Source organism: Pempheris klunzingeri, chromosome 5, assembly GCF_042242105.1.
Source record: "Pempheris klunzingeri isolate RE-2024b chromosome 5, fPemKlu1.hap1, whole genome shotgun sequence".
Classification (NCBI taxonomy): domain Eukaryota; kingdom Metazoa; phylum Chordata; class Actinopteri; order Acropomatiformes; family Pempheridae; genus Pempheris; species Pempheris klunzingeri.
In genome coordinates, this window is record NC_092016.1 from 2,352,501 (window position 1) to 2,370,045 (window position 17,545).

The 17,545-nt window shown below is 42.5% G+C and overlaps 3 protein-coding genes across 3 annotated transcripts; all 3 read right to left on the minus strand.

Moving 5' to 3' along the window:
* Window positions 1-1,153: 1,153 nt before the first annotated feature.
* LOC139201749 (dispanin subfamily A member 2b-like) lies at window positions 1,154-2,265 on the minus strand. Its single transcript, XM_070831155.1, has 2 exons — window positions 1,995-2,265; window positions 1,154-1,546 (listed from the first exon to the last, which is right to left on the minus strand). Exons 1-2 carry the CDS (start codon window positions 2,184-2,186, stop codon window positions 1,403-1,405), a joined length of 336 nt encoding a protein of 111 aa, XP_070687256.1. The 5' UTR covers window positions 2,187-2,265; the 3' UTR covers window positions 1,154-1,402.
* A 2,180-nt stretch (window positions 2,266-4,445) lies between these two features.
* LOC139200929 (dispanin subfamily A member 2b-like) lies at window positions 4,446-5,555 on the minus strand. The gene is made up of 2 exons (XM_070830107.1): window positions 5,327-5,555; window positions 4,446-4,726 (listed from the first exon to the last, which is right to left on the minus strand). The coding sequence occupies exons 1-2, from the start codon at window positions 5,516-5,518 to the stop codon at window positions 4,544-4,546; spliced, it is 375 nt and encodes a 124-aa protein (XP_070686208.1). The 5' UTR covers window positions 5,519-5,555; the 3' UTR covers window positions 4,446-4,543.
* A 208-nt stretch (window positions 5,556-5,763) lies between these two features.
* Window positions 5,764-15,481, minus strand: cat (catalase). The gene is made up of 13 exons (XM_070830106.1): window positions 15,342-15,481; window positions 14,240-14,411; window positions 13,325-13,435; window positions 12,834-12,964; window positions 12,474-12,578; window positions 12,214-12,339; window positions 11,927-12,118; window positions 11,242-11,394; window positions 10,264-10,402; window positions 9,496-9,626; window positions 7,888-7,995; window positions 7,234-7,317; window positions 5,764-6,924 (listed from the first exon to the last, which is right to left on the minus strand). Exons 1-13 carry the CDS (start codon window positions 15,405-15,407, stop codon window positions 6,859-6,861), a joined length of 1,584 nt encoding a protein of 527 aa, XP_070686207.1. The 5' UTR covers window positions 15,408-15,481; the 3' UTR covers window positions 5,764-6,858.
* Window positions 15,482-17,545: the final 2,064 nt, after the last annotated feature.

The window sequence follows — 17,545 nt, forward strand, 5'->3', positions numbered from 1 at the left end:
GTGCAGGTGTAAATCCTTGCTTTTGCTGCAAGTAAAACTTTGAACTGAGATCTCTGTCTCTGGGAGTTTATCTTGTGTGTTGGGAAATTAATGGTACGAACTAACAGCGAAAATACAGTTCTGGTTTTATAGAAATAATTTCCTGACATAAGTTATCCCTTTTTATTACACCCTTATTTCTCAACTCTCTTCTGCTGCCTTTTTTTTTTTTAAGAACTACAGTGTTCAATGTAAGTGCACTTGTTTTAACATAGAGAATACATGTGATACAGTGAGGGTCACACACAATTATACTTTTAGTCCAGTGATGAGTACATGTAAATCATAGTGAGGAGTACACACACACACATATATATATACACACACACATGCATACACATCCAAGCCATGGTGAAGAATATAAGTCATAGCTTGAATGATTACTAAAAAATAGAAACAACATATCACACTCCAGCATATATCTAGTTATTCCAGTGTCTTTCCATTATTCACATAGTTTCAGTGATTAAGTCAACAAAAGCAGCATGCAAACTGAGGAGTTCAGCTGCTCATTGTTCTCATCAAACAGTCCTTTAAAATGTCCTCGACTGTCACACGCGCAAAAATAAGACTGAAAATCATTTCGTACCTCATTTAAAATGTAGAAATTACTCATTTTCTTGTCTTTTTGTTTCTGTTAATGCTTCTGGACGAAAGAGCCTAAAAGACAGACGAGTGGAAATCAGTGTGGAAACTAGAGCAGACATAGTAGTGTACTAAACTAATACTGACACATACAGGACTTTAGTTGGTCCTTTCTATTCATTTGAGCGTTTGTCCAGATGTTATTGGGACTGAGATGTCTGTGTGACAGTAATACCAAATCTGAGCTTCTTAAATGTCGCCCTGATAAATCCGTCCATACTGGAATAAAAGAGCCAAAACCAACTCTGACACTAATAAAAACTAAACTAAACTAACCTCCTCCCACAAACCCACTCTGGAAACTTGAACAAATATTAAAAATGAAATCAAAAGTATAATAAGTCTTCTGTGAATACAACCACACCCTTTTGTGTGTGTGTGTGTGTGTGTGTGTGTGTGTGTGTGTTTCTCAAGCACATTCCAAAGAAACAAACGAAAACGAAACTTTCATTTATTCACAAATGGAACTTACTCCTGCAGCAAACCACAAACAGGAAATCTTGCTTTCGTAACAAATCGTTGCATCCAGAGCTGAGCACAGTGAAGGAAACATGGATGACTAAGTGACAGAAGTATGTTTTTTTTCTTGAGGATAAAAGTAAAAAGGAATAGAAGTGTCCCAGTAGCGGCGTGAGAAGCAGAGAGACACCGAAGCCTCAGCAGCAGGAGGCTTGAACACACCAAACTGAGCCTGGCACTCAGGCACTCAGTAAGGTACTTAAGTGGTCACAGTGATCAGTATGATGATAAACACAAGCACCAGGATGCCGGCCAGGACGCTGGATATGATGTTGTAGCAGCGGGCAGTGGAGCCGTAGTGTCGGGCTCCCTCCACGTCTCCGGCCATCTTCCGATCTCTGGACTGGAACGACAAAAGCACATCTCATAATCTCCTGAGAGCCTCTAGAAACATTCTCAGTTAGCCTACCTGACGTCCGTGATGCACATTCAATATCTTCAAATTCAAATTCAATCATATATCTATATCTATATATCAATATCTATATCTATATATCAATATCTATATATCTAGATATAGATATAGATCTATAGATCTAGATCTAGATAGATCTAGATCTATAGATATAGACTGTTTTAGGAGAATGTTTAAATAGTGCTGCCTGGATGGAAGGAATGTATAAAACCACAAAAGCAGAACTTAAATATGTCATGAATAAATAAGTCATGTTGCTGAGTTCCTGTAGTGGAAAAGGCCTGAAAGTGTAATTAACAGGGTGGGTGGGGGGATTGAAATCTAAAGATCATACAGAAGATGTTAAAGTGTTTCTTTCTGCTGCAGGTAACCTCACCTTGATGGAGAAGATGAGAGCCGCCAGTCCGAGGCAGCAGGGGTTGGAGTAGAGGAAGCAGCAGAGGGACCAGATGATGTAGTCTCTAGGGGGGTCGGTGGTGACGCTCATGGAGGTGTACTGGACCACACGCTGCGCCTGGGGGGCCTGCTCAAACCACTGACCCGCAGGATTCATCGCCATCGGCTGCATTTCAGAGGTCTGGCTGCTGGTGGGTATGGAGCAAGTGTAAGAGCTGATTTCCTGTTTGTCACATTTGGCCACATGCACATGCTCTGTGAACTACCAGGTAAAGAAAAAAAAAAAAGAAAAAAGAGGACATAGCAACTGGGTCACTTTTCTCCCGCCGTGGCTCCGTTTGTGGCAGTAAAGCTTTTCCATGGCAGACATTTTGACTTGTGCACAGGTGGAGTTAATAGTGATAGTGTGGTGCTGGAACAGAAGACAAGGAGACAAATGAAAGCTGCCAATAAGCTTTGATTACAAATTAATTAATACAGGCACTGGATACACATCTCATCTGAAAGAGTTCAATCAAACCCACTCTGGAAACTTGAACAAAAATTAAAAATGAAATCAAAAGTATAATAAGATATTGTGAATACAACCACACCCTTTTGTGTGTGTGTGTGTGTGTGTTTCTCAAGCACATTCCAAAGAAACGAACGAAAACGAAACTTTCATTTATTCACAAATGGAACTTACTCCTGCAGCAAATCACAAACAGGAAATCTTGCTTTCGTAACAAATCGTTGCATCCAGAGCTGAGCACAGTGAAGGAAACATGGATGACTAAGTGACAGAAGTATGTTTTTTTTCTTGAGGATACAAGTAAAAAGGAATAGAAGTGTCCCAGTAGCGACGTGAGAAGCAGAGAGACACCGAAGCCTCAGCAGCAGGAGGCTTGAACACACCAAACTGAGCCTGGCACTCAGGCACTCAGTAACGTACACACGTGGACAAAATTGTTGGTACCCCTCTGTTAATGAAAGAAAAACCCACAATGGTCACTGAAATCACTTGAAACTTACAAAAGTAACAATAAATAAAAATTTACTGGAAATTAACCATTGAAAATCAGCCATTACTTTTGAATTGTGGTTCAACAGAATTATTTAAAAAAACAAACTAATGAAACAGGCCTGGACAAAAATGATGGTACCTCTATAAAAGATTGAAAATAATTTGACCAGAGGGACATGTTTAACTCAGGTGTGTCCTTTAATTGGCATCACAGGTGTCTTCAAACTCATAATCAGTCAGTCTGCCTATTTAAAGGGTGACAAATAGTCACTGTGCTGTTTGGTGACATGGTGTGTACCACACTGAACATGGACCACAGAAAGCGAAGGAGAGAGTTGTCTCAGGAGATTAGAAAGAAAATTATAGACAAGCATGTTAAAGGTAAAGGCTATAAGACCATCTCCAAGCAGCTTGATGTTCCTGTGACAACAGTGGCACATGTTATTCAGAAGTTTAAGATCCACGGGACTGTAGCCAACCTCCCTGGACGTGGCCGCAAGAGGAAAACTGATGAGAAATTGAAGAGACGGATAGTTTGAATGGTATCCAAAGAGCCCAGAACAACCTCCAAAGAGATTAAAGGTGAACTCCAAGGCCAAGGTACATCAGGGTCAGATCGCACCATTCGTTGTTGTTTGAGTCAAAGTGGACTTCATGGGAGACGACCAAGGAGGACACCACTGTTGAAAGCAAATCATAAAAAAGTGAGACTGGAATTCGCGAAAATGCATATTGACAAGCCACAAAGCTTCTGGGAGAATGTCCTTTGGACAGATGAGACAAAACTGGAGCTTTTTGGTAAGGCACATCAACTCTATGTTCATAGACGCAAAAATGAAGCATACCAAGAAAAGAACACTGTCCCTACTGTGAAACATGGAGGAGGCTCAGTTATGTTCTGGGGCTGCTTTGCTGCATCTGGCACAGGGTGTCTTGAATCTGTGCAAGGTACAATGAAATCTCAAGACTATCAAGGCATTCTGGAGAGAAATGTGCTGCCTAGTGTCAGAAAGCTTGGTCTCAGTCGCAGGTCATGGGTCTTCCAACAGGATAACGACCCAAAACACACAGCCAAAAACACCCAAGAATGGCTAAGAGAAAAGCATTGGACTATTCTGAAGTGGCCTTCTATGAGCCCAGATCTAAATCCCATTGAACATCTGTGGAAGGAGCTGAAACATGCCATCTGGAGAAGACACCCTTCAAACCTGAGACAACTGGAGCAGTTTGCTCATGAGGAGTGGGCCAAAATACCTGTTGACAGGTGCAGAAGTCTCATTGACAGTTACAGAAATCGTTTGATTGCAGTGATTGCCTCAAAAGGTTGTGCAACAAAATATTAAGATATGGGTACCATCATTTTTGTCCAGGCCTGTTTCATTAGTTTGTTTTTTTAAATAATTCTGTTGAACAACAATTCAAAAGTAATGGCTGATTTTGATTGTTTAATTTTCAATAAATTTTTATTTATTGTTACTTTTGTAAGTTTCAAGTGATTTCAGTGACCATTGTGGGTTTTTCTTTCATTAACAGAGGGGTACCAACAATTTTGTCCACGTGTGTACTTTAGTGGTCACAGTGATCAGTGTGATGATAAACACAAGCACCAGGATGCCGACCAGGACGCTGGATATGATGTTGTAGCAGCGGGCAGTGGAGCCGTAGTGTCGGGCTCCCTCCACGTCTCCGGCCATCTTCCGATCTCTGGACTGGAACGACAAAAGCACATCTCATAATCTCCTGAGAGCCTCTAGAAACATTCTCAGTTAGCCTACCTGACGTCCGTGATGCACATTCAATATCTTCAAATTCAAATTCAATCATATACCTATATCTATATATCTATATCTATATATCTATATCTATATATCAACATCTATATATCTATATCTATATCAATATCGATATATCAATATCTATATATCTAGATCTAGATCTAGAGATAGATATAGATCTATAGATAGATACAGATATCTATCTATAGATATTTATCTATAGATAAATATCTATAGATAAATATCTATAGATATCTATCTATAGATAAATATCTATAGATAGATATCTATAGATCTAGATCTATAGATATAGACTGTTTTAGGAGAATGTTTAAATAGTGCTGCCTGGATGGAAGGAATGTATAAAACCACAAAAGCAGAACTTAAATATGTCATGAATAAATAAGTCATGTTGCTGAGTTCCTGTAGTGGAAAAGGCCTGAAAGTGTAATTAACAGGGTGGGTGGGGGGATTGAAATCTAAAGATCATACAGAAGATGTTAAAGTGTTTCTTTCTGCTGCAGGTAACCTCACCTTGATGGAGAAGATGAGAGCCGCCAGTCCGAGGCAGCAGGGGTTGGAGTAGAGGAAGCAGCAGAGGGACCAGATGATGTAGTCTCTAGGGGGGTCGGTGGCGACGCTCACGGAGGTGTACTGGACCACACGCTGCGCCTGGGGGGCCTGCTCAGACCACTGACCCGCGGGATTCATCGCTGTCGGCTGCATTTCAGAGGTCTGGCTGCTGGTGGGTATGCAGCAAGTGTAAGAGCTGATTTCCTGTTTGTCACATTTGGCCACATGCACATGCTCTGTGAACTACCAGGTAAAGAAAAAAAAAAAACTGGGTCACTTTTCTCCCGCCGTGGCTCCGTTTGTGGCAGTAAAGCTTTTCCATGGCAGACATTTTGACTTGTGCACAGGTGGAGTTAATAGTGATAGTGTGGTGCTGGAACAGAAGACAAGGAGACAAATGAAAGCTGCCAATAAGCTTTGATTACAAATTAATTAATACAGGCACTGGAACAGATTTACCATTAATTAAAAAAAACAAAAAACAGCAGGCTACATGGTTATTTCACACTGGACGGTGATATCTGACAGTCGGCTCCCCTTCAAACTGTGTAATCTTCAGTTTAACCCAAATAAAAACCACATCACCTCTTTCACATCACGTTCACTCGCACTAGATTTGACACCAGTTTACAACATCAGTAATTCACACGTGGTTCTTCCAAAGAGGACGAAATGTACATATGGTAGGTGTAGTACACACAGAAGGCACAGAAGTTTGTCATCGTTAGACTCGTTTCTCTTCGTGAGTTACATACTAAACAAGGAAACAACTCAATGCAAGACTGACAAAAGGTTTCTCATTGCAGTGTCTACCCATTTAAAATGAAATCCTGTTTTTCGTGATCAGTCAGTGGTTCAGCCAGCATGATGGGAAACCAGCCAGACTTTCTTTCTTTCAAGTTTTCCTGCACAACAAGTATCTCACCTACTTGAACCCAGTTTAAAAGATTCATGCAAAATACATCAGGAACGATGCAGATTTCTTTTTACAAATGTGTTTTCTCTTCTTTCGCTTACAGAAAGAGTTGGATCATCACAACAAAGCAGCACAGACACACACACACACACACACACACGACCTGAGACCCTACCGGAAACAATCATCAGTGGTCATAGTGCTGAACAGCAGTCGGGGTTGATTAGTTTAAAGCAGTCAAATCAAAATAAAGTGAGCGACTTTCAGGGCTTTGTGTGATAAAAGTCCACTACTTCTATTATTGGTGGAATCAAATGTTAAACACAATAATGACTTCAGTAAAGACTGATTCACCTCACATGGTTTCAGCAGAGACGCAGAGCTTTGGACTGACTGAATTAAAAATGAAGCCGGACCCTACACGGTTAGTACTTCGGCCTCATCGCTGACGACGTTTGGAAAGTTAAATCCAGTCTTGTTACTGGTATTAGCAGTTTGTAATCATGTAAGTGCATTTGCTCGCAGATAAATGATGGCGGGGCGGGGAGGGGGGGGGGGGGGGTGAAAGTTTGAGGCATCACATCTTGGATGATGCTGCGACGGCGGAGACTCCTGGACGGCTGTAGACACGCACGGATGTTTTCTGAGGAAGAGAGAGAGAGAGAGAGAGAGAGAGAGAGAGAGAGAGAGAGAGAGAGAGAGAGAGAGAGAGAGAGAGAGAGAGAGAGAGAGAGAGAGAGAGAGAGAGAGAGAGAGTCACCACAGTCTTCTGGGGAACAGAAATGTCTGCACCAGTTTCTCTGCACCACCGTGTTGACCACAGTATTTTCTGTTACCGTGGGAAACGCCCTGTCGACTCCTCTGTATGTGTGGTACGTGTGGAGAACTGACAAATAAAGCTGACCTCCACTTACTAAACACTGAATGGGGACCAGACTGGCTCTGTTCTTACCTCCTGGGCCTCCATGTTGTGCTTGTCCAGATAGGTCTGAACCCTGTTTGCATAGTCCGGATGGGCGGCCTTCAAGTTGTCGACCTGTGTGAAGAACCAGACAATGAGCCTCTGGAAACAGACTTTCACCGTTAGTTTCTTGCTGTAAGTCTACTGTCGGTACTTTGAGGTGCTTCTGTTGTTTCGTATGAGACATTTCAGTGTTTCTTTTTCCCTCTGAGGCCTCAGAACAACCAGCATTTAGACACAGTCCAGTGTTTAACTATTAAAAATATATACACACACACACACACACACCTTTGGGTTATTTATTTTATTTTTAATCATTTATTGTTAAAGAGAAATACTAAATAATTAAAGCCAAGTTTTCAGGGGCTTAAGTTTCATTCTGTGTGAAAATGACAAAGCACAGGAAACCACAGAGTTGCTTGTGGTTGTTGGCAGTTAGGGCGGAGGATATGAGAGAACTAAATTAAATGTGTGAAGGAAAAATAAAAACCTATTCCTCAAAGGTTACTGAGTGAGTGTGAGATCCAAACAACATTGTGAAATATCACAAACACCACTTGGTTCAGCTCTGCGCTGGAGAGACGCCATGAAAGACGGTGAGGCGCCGCAGGCTTGCGTGGGTGCTTTGACGTGGTGCAGACTCACCATGCGCCTCTGGATGAACAGCTGGGCGTCCTTCAGGGCCCCGGCCATGTTCTGGCAAAGTCTCTGACGCTCCTCCTCGTTCAGAACCTGAGCGTAGAAGCTGCGAACCTGCAACACAAACGTGAAGCAATAACAGCTGACGATCTGGTGAAAGTAGATCAGATTAAAAAAGGAAACTCATCCGGTGCATTTCCTCCAGAAGTAACAGTTAAAGAAAAAAGGAACATGGAAGATAGATAGCATCAGCGACAACAATGGCGGAGGTGAACTCTCAACGTCCGGGCCGCAGAGACGTTCCTCAATTGCAGCAAATGACTCGGGGCCCTCACTGACGCAGCTGTACCACACGTGTGGATGATAAATGCTCCTCCTGATAAAGCAGCGTTATCTGATTTAGGAAGCAGGCACAACAACGTCATTATCACCGTATACAGTCGTGTCGTGTCTGGACCTTTAATCCCTTTACACTGCCTGTCAGCTCTCCCCTCACTGTGCTGGCAGCTACACTGAGGACTCATCTAGACTGTGCCACATGTTATACATCTATCTCTCTCTATATATATCCATCTATCTCTCTATTACACTTAGTGATTACTGATTATGTTCCAGCCTTGAAGACACTGGTGCTCTAAATGCTCTCGTGTGTTCACCAGCTACTTCCTAACAGGAAGCGCCCGATGGGTTTATGAGAGCGTTTCTGCTGAACGCAGAACCTTTGATACAAGTGTGAAAACCAAAACAACAGATCTGCACGCCGGAAAACCAAAACCAAAGAGGGTGAAAGTCTCTGCAGAGCTGAGGGGAGAACTGCAAACTGCACGGTAGTAACTTTCCATCAGTGCGGTGCAGTGAGAGTCACACCTGAGTGGCTGCTTCAGCCATTGTTGACAGTAACACACCGATCAGTGCTGCTTTAGAAACGTATTGAAGCTGGAAACAAACATACCGACAAAGTGCTAAAAACTAAGAGATCCTCCAACTGTCACAACATAAAATAAACCAACCGGTGCATTTGTGCCCAATTCAAGCTGCAGATTTAGTGTCAAGACTATATTATATCATTATTATAATAAATAACTATTATAAACATTGAAAACTTGACTAATAAGTTCCCCTAAACACAGTGACCCTTTAAATGTTCTGTCATATTTAACAGTTTTTGATTAAATCAGAGGTTTTTAGAAGTCGATGAGGAGAACAACAAACCTCTGAGTGGGACTTTTATCTGGTGCCTACGAAGATGAATATAAAAGTGCCGAAGTGCAGCAGTATGAGTTTTAATTCACAGGAAGGCTGTTTAAATAAGCCAGAAAGAAGGGAAGCAGACAGCCCCTGGTCCTTCTGGTAATATCCTGACAAAGTCCAGGTGGGAGGGGTGTGAATGAATATCTATTCAAACACTTCAGTTTTCTTCTTATTCTTTATTCTAATAATTCTTCTACTGATGGACTCATTCCTTTTGTCTTCACTGTGACCTTAATGTGGTGGTTTATGAAGCCAGCACCCCTTTGAAAACAAGCTGCTTCATCCGTCTGAATAAACTTACATCATCTCCACTGCACAGGTCTAAGAGTTATTTTGTCAGGACAGACGGCTTGGCCACTTCACCTGTGTGACATTGTCCTCGTCATCGGTGTTGTAACGAGCCACGTCCGGAGACACCTGGAACTTGGACTCCACACACCGAGGCTGGTTTTCTGGGGCGCTGAAGCTGTTGGGATAGTAGTTCGGAGCGCCACCTAGAGGCCGGACAGAGCAGACACCGGTGAGCCGAGCTCTGGAAACACTGACGTGCTGCTCTTTAGATGCTGTACGGTGTTACAGTGTGCAGAAGATGTCTGAATAAACTCTACTCTCCTACTTCTACTAATAATTGTGTCAAAGCATTTGATTCAGTCCAAATGGTGGCGTCTTGTCGTACTGTGTGCGTACGTGGGGATTAATAAAGAAAGACTCTCAGTTTCAGGATCAGTATCTTCTGTTCTCTCTTTCAAAGGGAGGAACGGATCATTTTACGGACAATTTGTTAAATTTACAGAAAATTTACATGAAATTTACATGAAAATTATGAAATTGATGTTCTTAACTATTGTAATTGTGAGCTAAGGTTAGTTTTGTATTGTATGTAATGTAGATGTTCTGTATTATGTGCACACCTGCCCGGGGACAGTAGCTTGTAGCATCTCTTCTCCTTGAGATTAATGTATTTGTACATTGTCCCTGACAAATAAACAATAAACTAAACTAAAGACCATGTAAATGCTGAATGGTCGGTATTTATGGCGACTTCACATCACATCCTCATTCACACAGGAGGAGTCTGAGTCGGAGGACGTGTTTCTTTCCCAGTTGGGGTTCAGTGTGACTGTGACTCACCCTGGTTGTCAAACATGCACATGGGACCGTCGCGCTGGTAGTTGGACACGCGGGCCCTGAAGGGGCAGTTGACGGGGATCTGCAGGTAGTTGGCCCCCAGCCGGTGTCGATGGGTGTCTGGGTAGGAGAAGAGACGACCCTGAACGAAGACACACGGGACATCGTTAGGCTGCAGGAGCTGCCAGAGCGGGCAGCTCACACTAAGCTTTGGTTCTGCTGGAGAGAGTGAAAACATCAGAGCGTGGACAACAACAAAGTTATGTGTGTTTAGTGGTGATGGGTCCAGCGACACCGATGCGTCGGCGCATGTGTCGAGCCCACAGAGCGACACAGATGCTGTTTCGTCTGTCACTGAGTCGCCAAACTGTGTTTATAAGGAAGCGCACCTGTCAACGGGATGCATCTCTTCCGGCTACAGTTTTTATGCACGCCAGCTTCATCAGTGCCTTGCGAGCGGGAGTTCTCCAAAAGCTGGACAACTTGCCTTTCAAGAAACGGAATCGATCGAATGCCAAGACACTGGAAAAACTAGTTTTTTTTTAATAATAATTTGTTGAAAAAAATAAGAATTCACTTTGATTTTCACATTATGACACACGTTCACATTATTTATTGACCGTACATTTATAGATAAAGATATTTTACACTTAGATTAAGATATAAAATAATACAATATGTGTCAGTGGAGTCTCTCAACCAGGTTGCCTGCAATAATGTTTATGATCCAGCAGGTGTCCCTATTGAGTAACAGTGTCACAGTACCGACACAGTTTGGATAATGTGCCGCAATGGTTCACGAGGCCTCATCTACCCATCACGAGTGTTTAGAGATCTAAAAAAGAGCTGTAAACTACACTTAGTATGTGGCAGGATACAGACACAGCATTCACTTTAAGCAGTTAGAGTTTTAAGGTCATTTATGGTACGAAAAACAAACAAAAACAGCATTTCAAGAGAAAGTCAGCTGGGGGGGGCTACCTGCAGCATCTTGTCGGGGCTCGGCTCGACGCCCGGGGGCATGTTGCTGGGGTCAAACGCCAGCTGCTCCACCTCTGCAAAGTAGTTGACCGGGTTCCTGTTGAGCACCATTTTGCCCACGGGGATCAGAGGGTATTCTTTGTGTGACCAGACCTGGAGGAGAGACATCAGCAAGGTGATGGCGACGACTAGTACGAGCACAGAAACGCACCCTGGGAAGCGTTAGTGTGTGAAAGACTTACTGCTTTTATTAAGTGGACAGTTCAAATTCAGCTAAAAGTAATGATCACATTTTTAGTCCATTACTATTATTATGTCGGGGTTTGTAGAGCTTTTACTACCACTACCATTAATGTTCCTTTACACCCACAGCAATCAACGGATACTGTCCCGAAACAAACAAACACATGACAGCAACATAATTTCATGTAGATATTAAAAGATTTGTGGTTCACACGAGTGATCGTGAAGATGAAACACCACATCACGCAAAGAACCGAGCATTTTTTAAAGAAATATAATCGAATTCAAGCATTAATCATGACTTAGTGCTCAACAGTAATAATCACAAACGTGCTTCTGTCTTAAAATTCCCAAAAACCCTCATTACATATTAGGACGGTTCCTCTCGAACTCATTTTACAGCTGCAGAACAACAACACTCTGGTGTGGAGGGATGTGGTACCTTGGTGAGATCGAAGGGGTTGAAGCGGAAGTTCTCGGCCTGCTCAAAGGTCATGACCTGGATGAAGAAGGTCCAGGATGGGTAGTTGCCATTGGCGATGGCGTTGAACAAGTCTCCGATAGCGTAATCTGGGTTGGTGGAGGCCAGACGCCCTGCCTCCTCCACCGACATATTCTTAATTCCTTGATCGGTCTGAAAAAAAGAAAAAAGAAAACCCGACGTATGAAAGAATCCCAGGAGGTGGAACCACAGCGTTACATGGGGGTCAAACCTGGGCTCCAACAGACCTTGTAGTGGAACTTGCAGTAGAAGCGCTCGCCGTCGGCGTTGACCAGCTTGAAGGTGTGAGAGCCGTAGCCGTTCATGTGGCGGAAGCCGTTGGGCAAACCTCGGTCGCTGAACAAGAAACTCACCTGCACAGGGGACACGGCACAGATGACACAAGACAACAACAAGTCGAGAATATTTTGTTAATCTGAATTAAAAAAAAAAGTGCCATCAACTAAGTCATGTTCCTTCTGTATCTGTGTTTAACAGCAGCAGCCACCTGATGCAGCGACTCAGGCCTCAGGCTCAGGAAGTCCCACACCATGTCGGGGTCTTTCATGTGGGTTTGGGGATTACGCTTCTGGGTGTGGATGAAGGACGGGAACTGCATGGAGTGAAGTGGAAAGGGTCAGCGGGATGTGTCTTACACTTGAATTAACCAAAAATGCTGTGTTTTATTTTGAAAATCACGTTTGCTGCAGTATGTTAAACACGTTTGCGTCTATAATTCATTAAACTTGTTTCTTTTAGCACAATATGACTGATGAAACTACTTCTACAATGAGAAACCCTCCTGACTCTCCGTTAACACTGAGGCTCGCCACCACAACACTACTGTGCAGCGGTGACACCCTCTCACCAGCATGGCGTCCTTGATGAAGAAAATAGGAGTGTTGTTGCCCGTCAGGTCCCAGTTTCCCTCCTCAGTGTAAAACTTGACTGCGAAGCCTCGGGGGTCTCGCACCGTGTCTGCTGACCCTGATTCACCAGCTGGTAGACAGATAGATAATCAATTAGTGGAGAAAATAATCGACAAAACACTCAAATTTAGCTTTTTTTTTTGGTTTGTTTTAGTTTTTTTCACATTTATATACTCGGATAATTATCAGATCATATTTAGAGAAAATATATTTATATTCTCTAAATATATTTATTTACTATTGCTTATTTTCTACTGTTGTTTTCTTTATTTCTTTTTTCTAAGTAAAAGTCTAAGTCTAAAAAACATTCAGGGGAAAGAAAATCATTTCAAACTGCTCCCGTCCTTAAACGTGTTCTCTAGATTCTTAATATTTTAGGGGGGAAAGTCTGTAAACGCTGATAAAGCGGCGATCACATGGTCATCCTTACCCACGGTGGAGAAGCGCACCGCGATAGGCGTCGTCTTGCCGACGTGCTCGAACAACTTGGCCTTGCAGTAGCGAGTGATGTCGTGAGTCACCTCGAAATACCCAAACGCTCCTGCGGGAAATAAGATAAGTCACACGTGTGGTTCACATGTTTATATCAGCTCAGGATCAGATGTCTGGTTCAGACTGGTCCGGTGTCGTATCACTGAAAGAAGGGGAAGGCCGACAAACACAGATTAGCGATTCTTGGAGCTAATCCACACACAAAAAGAGACTCTTGTCTGCTTTTTGCCTGTTTATCTGTCAGTTACTTCTGTTGACTTTGCTTCGGGGTAGTTTCTTGACCAAGTGTGCGGATACTGTAAGCTGCATACAAATAAAAATAGTCCAAAACAAGTCAGACCGTGGAGACCGACAACGGCCTTCAAAGCTCTGGAGAAGCTGGGAAGTGGACCTTGAGTTGACTTTATTTTGTCAGAATTGTTGATCCTAAGATCAGGAATTAACTCAGTCAGGAAAGAATGTGTGTAGAGATGTAAGGTGGACCTCAATGGCTGCTATAACCTTCTTTAGATTGCATGAAAATATCTAAAAAGTGGAGAATTCAGCATCATCCAGACAGAAACACAAACCTCCAAAGGTCTGTGCAGCATGTAAGATCTGATCAGAACACAGCAGAAAACTAAAGTGTCTCCGTACCTCTGAACTTATTCTAGTGTTTAGACTCTTTTGTTAGTGTTGACGCAGCTTAGGACCCGTCTGACTGCTTTATCTGTGTACAGCAGCACATTCTGAGTACATATTAACTGTTTACTGAAGGAGGAGACGGAACAAGCAACAACAAGAAGCTTTTTCAGCCACAGCGAGCGGATATAACAACAACCAGCCGCACAAAAGGGTCCTGCCCGACACCCACCTGCCCCCTTGGCGTGCACCACCCTCTCTGGGATGCGTTCCCGGTCAAAGTGGGCCATCTCGTCTGTGAAGACCACATCCTGGACCAGCAAAGGGCCCCTCGGTCCCGCAGTCATCAGGTTCAGCTTGTCTCCGATGGGCTGGCCACCCCCTGTGGTCAGCGTGTCAGGCCTCTGTTGCAAACACATTATTTAATCCACATTAAAAAAACAAACAAACAAAACACCTTTGTCAAACTAGGAGGCGCTTCATGTGTGCAGGTATCACAAGTCCAAGGTGATACTAATATTTACCTGCAGTGATCTAGCTTGTTCACGCCCCAAACATATGTTCATATTTCTGTATTACATATATATATTTCTGTTAAATTCCTTGTAATTTGAAAACATAATTGGCTAAACTCTGCAATTCATAATCAATAAAAACAGCCCAAGCAAATAATCCTATTTATTAATCCACTGATCAGTTCATCTCTTCCTTCCTGCACAGTGCTGAGACAGTGACTCTGCACATGCACATGATCTGGAGGAATGCACTTGACTTTGATGGCTGCAGATGTGCATGACATTATTTTCACAGCTGCACATAAAAAAATGAAAACTAAAGGTGTTGGTGCAGGATAGAGGATAAAGCACTGATCCCAGCAGTGTTTGGGGGCAGAAAGGGTTACTACACTGGTTGTATAACTACCAGGGTTGAAGTTCACCATCATTAACACACCTCTGGTCAGTGACCTGGTTTGTCTTTACTCAGTAAAGCTCTTTATTTTGTGGCTGAAACGGTTTAAAGCCACTTTATGCTAGCTTAAATAAGGGATAGCTTAGCATGTAGCGTTAGCAAACAAGCTAGTGGGTCCTTTTACACTTATAAACATCTCCTGTGACGAACACTTTACGAGCCAAACTACTCGGATTTCTTTTATTAACACGTCTGCAGAGTCAGATTTCAGTGTTTAAGGCTTTTAAAGCTGGTTTAAAGTTGAGGCTGTTAGCTTGTCACCCTAAACGACCTCTCACCCATTTACCCCCAATCGGCGCTACGCAGCAGCAACAACAGAAGAAGAAAAAAGGATCCAGTGGATCCAACAGAGAGCATCTACAGACCTGAGAGCCTCTGCTCTCCTTCCACATCTTCATCTGGTCGGTGGTTTTGTCCCTGCTGTCGGCCATCTCTCCAGGTCGGCGCCTCAGTCTGCACAGGTGTAGCGGACCAAAGTGTTTGTCTGTGTATTCTGATGTTTGCAGAATTCTTCCTGGACTTTGGTCATGTGGCCGCGCCCCTCGCCTCTGATTGGCTGGAGAGAGGCGACTGACCTACTTCTGACTCCACGGGAGAAAGGTGGTGTATTTGTCTTTATGTAACACGAGTCCTTCCACCCAGTTTTTCCTCGAGAGTTTCATTGTGCAAAAAAAATGACTTTTCCTGATTTTCTGATAAAGTGCAGAACAACAATAACAAGCATGATGTCAAATGAAATGTTCTGTCCACATCCTGTTTCCATCCCATCCCACCCGGCAGGTGTGTCTTTGTAATTATTATATTCTGTGTATTTAATGTTTCTTTGTGTATATATGTTTATTTAATTTTCTATTTCTCTAACTGTGTGCTTTGTCTGTCCCCTTGAGATGCAGTAACGGCCAACTTTCCCCACTGAGGGATCAATAAAACGTTTTTATCTTTTATCTTTTTATCTTTATCATTACAGGTCACAGGATCAATGCGATATGTACTTGCAGGTATTCTCACCTTTGAGTGTTGTCATATATTGAATATCTGTTGCAGGAGCTGCACTCACCATCATAATTTTGTGGTCACATATTCCGTCAATAAATACATTTTTTTTTTTACATTATTCTCCATAAACTGCACCTTTTCTGATTCATATTTCTATAATCTACCACTGTGTACTCTGTTTCTGAGCATCATTTGTTAATGATCACTTTAAAATGACATGATGATTTACATTCAGTGATGCAACGTGACACAGATGTTTTTAGTTTCAATGTGGATGTGGGATTTTGAGGCCAAATGTTGGAGTTTAGTATTTTGTGTAGCAAGTTAAACGTCTAGCTCTGCGCTTTAAAACTAAATTTGCACACAGATCAGGCGATAAAAAGCAGAACCCACATTAAAGTCTTTTCTGCTGCATATTTCCAAACCACAATTTTTCAGTTTCTTTCTTATTAGCACACACAGAAAAGCCTGGAGGCCTCAGGGTCTGTGGAGCTCCTGCATTCCTACACCGACTGTATGTTTTACTTCTTGGCCTTAATACTTTGAGCTTGAATAGATGGAGTGTTGTTTTCACAGCGGTGCACACCAGAGCTCACTGCCCTTGAGACCAGGGCTGCAAATTAGCTACAGCTACTATACGTCCTGCACACATTGCAGCAGTTTCATTTTATTTAAATAGCGACAACGCCTGCATATCAAAACCTACGTCGTTCCCCTGCAGGACTCCATCTTTTACTGCTCCTCCTCTCTGATCCCAGCGGTTTCGGCTCATTCCAGGAAGACGAACGAGTGCACGAGTGACTGTTACTGTTGAATTGCTTTTATTTCAAACAGCATTCACACAATACACAGTATTCTTGAGGCACATTCACATCAAGTGCTAAATAACTTCATGCATGGTTGGATGTCGGCTACAGCTTTGTTGAATCGAATGCAAATGCTTGATTGTAAATGAAAATATTGCTTCATTATTTGGCACAGTAGGAAATATCGTCTATTATATGAGCACAGGTGAGTTATTTTTGGACTGATTCTCGGAGTGAGGCGAGGAAGTGACTTGACTGAGTGGATTCTGCTTGGAAAAATAGAAAAGAATTACACCAATGCATGTGGCTGATGATGCTCTTAGAGTTAGCAGGTATTTCACATGATAATTCACATTCAAAAGTTACAACAAAACAGCACTATTGCACAATGTTGTAGAGAATATCTCAGACCGATAAAAAGCCACCTGGACATTCTGACTTTAACAAGACCCCCGTCACAAAATCAGCATTTTAACCCAAAAAAAACAAACTTTTTAGCAATATTATACCAGTCAGGCTTCAAGCTGCTTAGTGGCTAAAACGCACGTGACGTGTGCCTGAAAAACAACAAGAGATTAATTCAGAATATCAAGGTGTTTTCCTTTAACGTAAAAGGAGCTGTAAACCCATTTAAAGGGGTTAGTACACTCTACATCACAAGATAGATTCCCAGAGGTGGTTTGATAATAATTAATTGACGTTGGTTAATGTTAAATACAGCGTCGTACAAATGGACTTGGAGTTAGATGCTTATTAAAGTGTTGTAC

What these genes read in the sequence shown, in the direction of transcription:
- LOC139201749 (XM_070831155.1), bottom strand. Translation starts at nt 2,186, where the DNA reads ATGCAGCCGATGGCGATGAATCCTGCGGGTCAGTGGTTTGAGCAGGCC. An exon ending in CTCTCATCTTCTCCATCAAG is followed by an intron (nt 1,547 to 1,994) that starts GTGAGGTTACCT and finishes TTGTCGTTCCAG; the next exon opens with TCCAGAGATCGGAAGATGGC.
- LOC139200929 (XM_070830107.1), bottom strand. Translation starts at nt 5,518, where the DNA reads ATGCAGCCGACAGCGATGAATCCCGCGGGTCAGTGGTCTGAGCAGGCC. An exon ending in CTCTCATCTTCTCCATCAAG is followed by an intron (nt 4,727 to 5,326) that starts GTGAGGTTACCT and finishes TTGTCGTTCCAG; the next exon opens with TCCAGAGATCGGAAGATGGC.
- cat (XM_070830106.1), bottom strand. Translation starts at nt 15,407, where the DNA reads ATGGCCGACAGCAGGGACAAAACCACCGACCAGATGAAGATGTGGAAG. An exon ending in AGGAGAGCAGAGGCTCTCAG is followed by an intron (nt 14,412 to 15,341) that starts GTCTGTAGATGC and finishes TGTTTGCAACAG; the next exon opens with AGGCCTGACACGCTGACCAC. An exon ending in ACCCCTTCGATCTCACCAAG is followed by an intron (nt 11,395 to 11,926) that starts GTACCACATCCC and finishes TCTCTCCTCCAG; the next exon opens with GTCTGGTCACACAAAGAATA.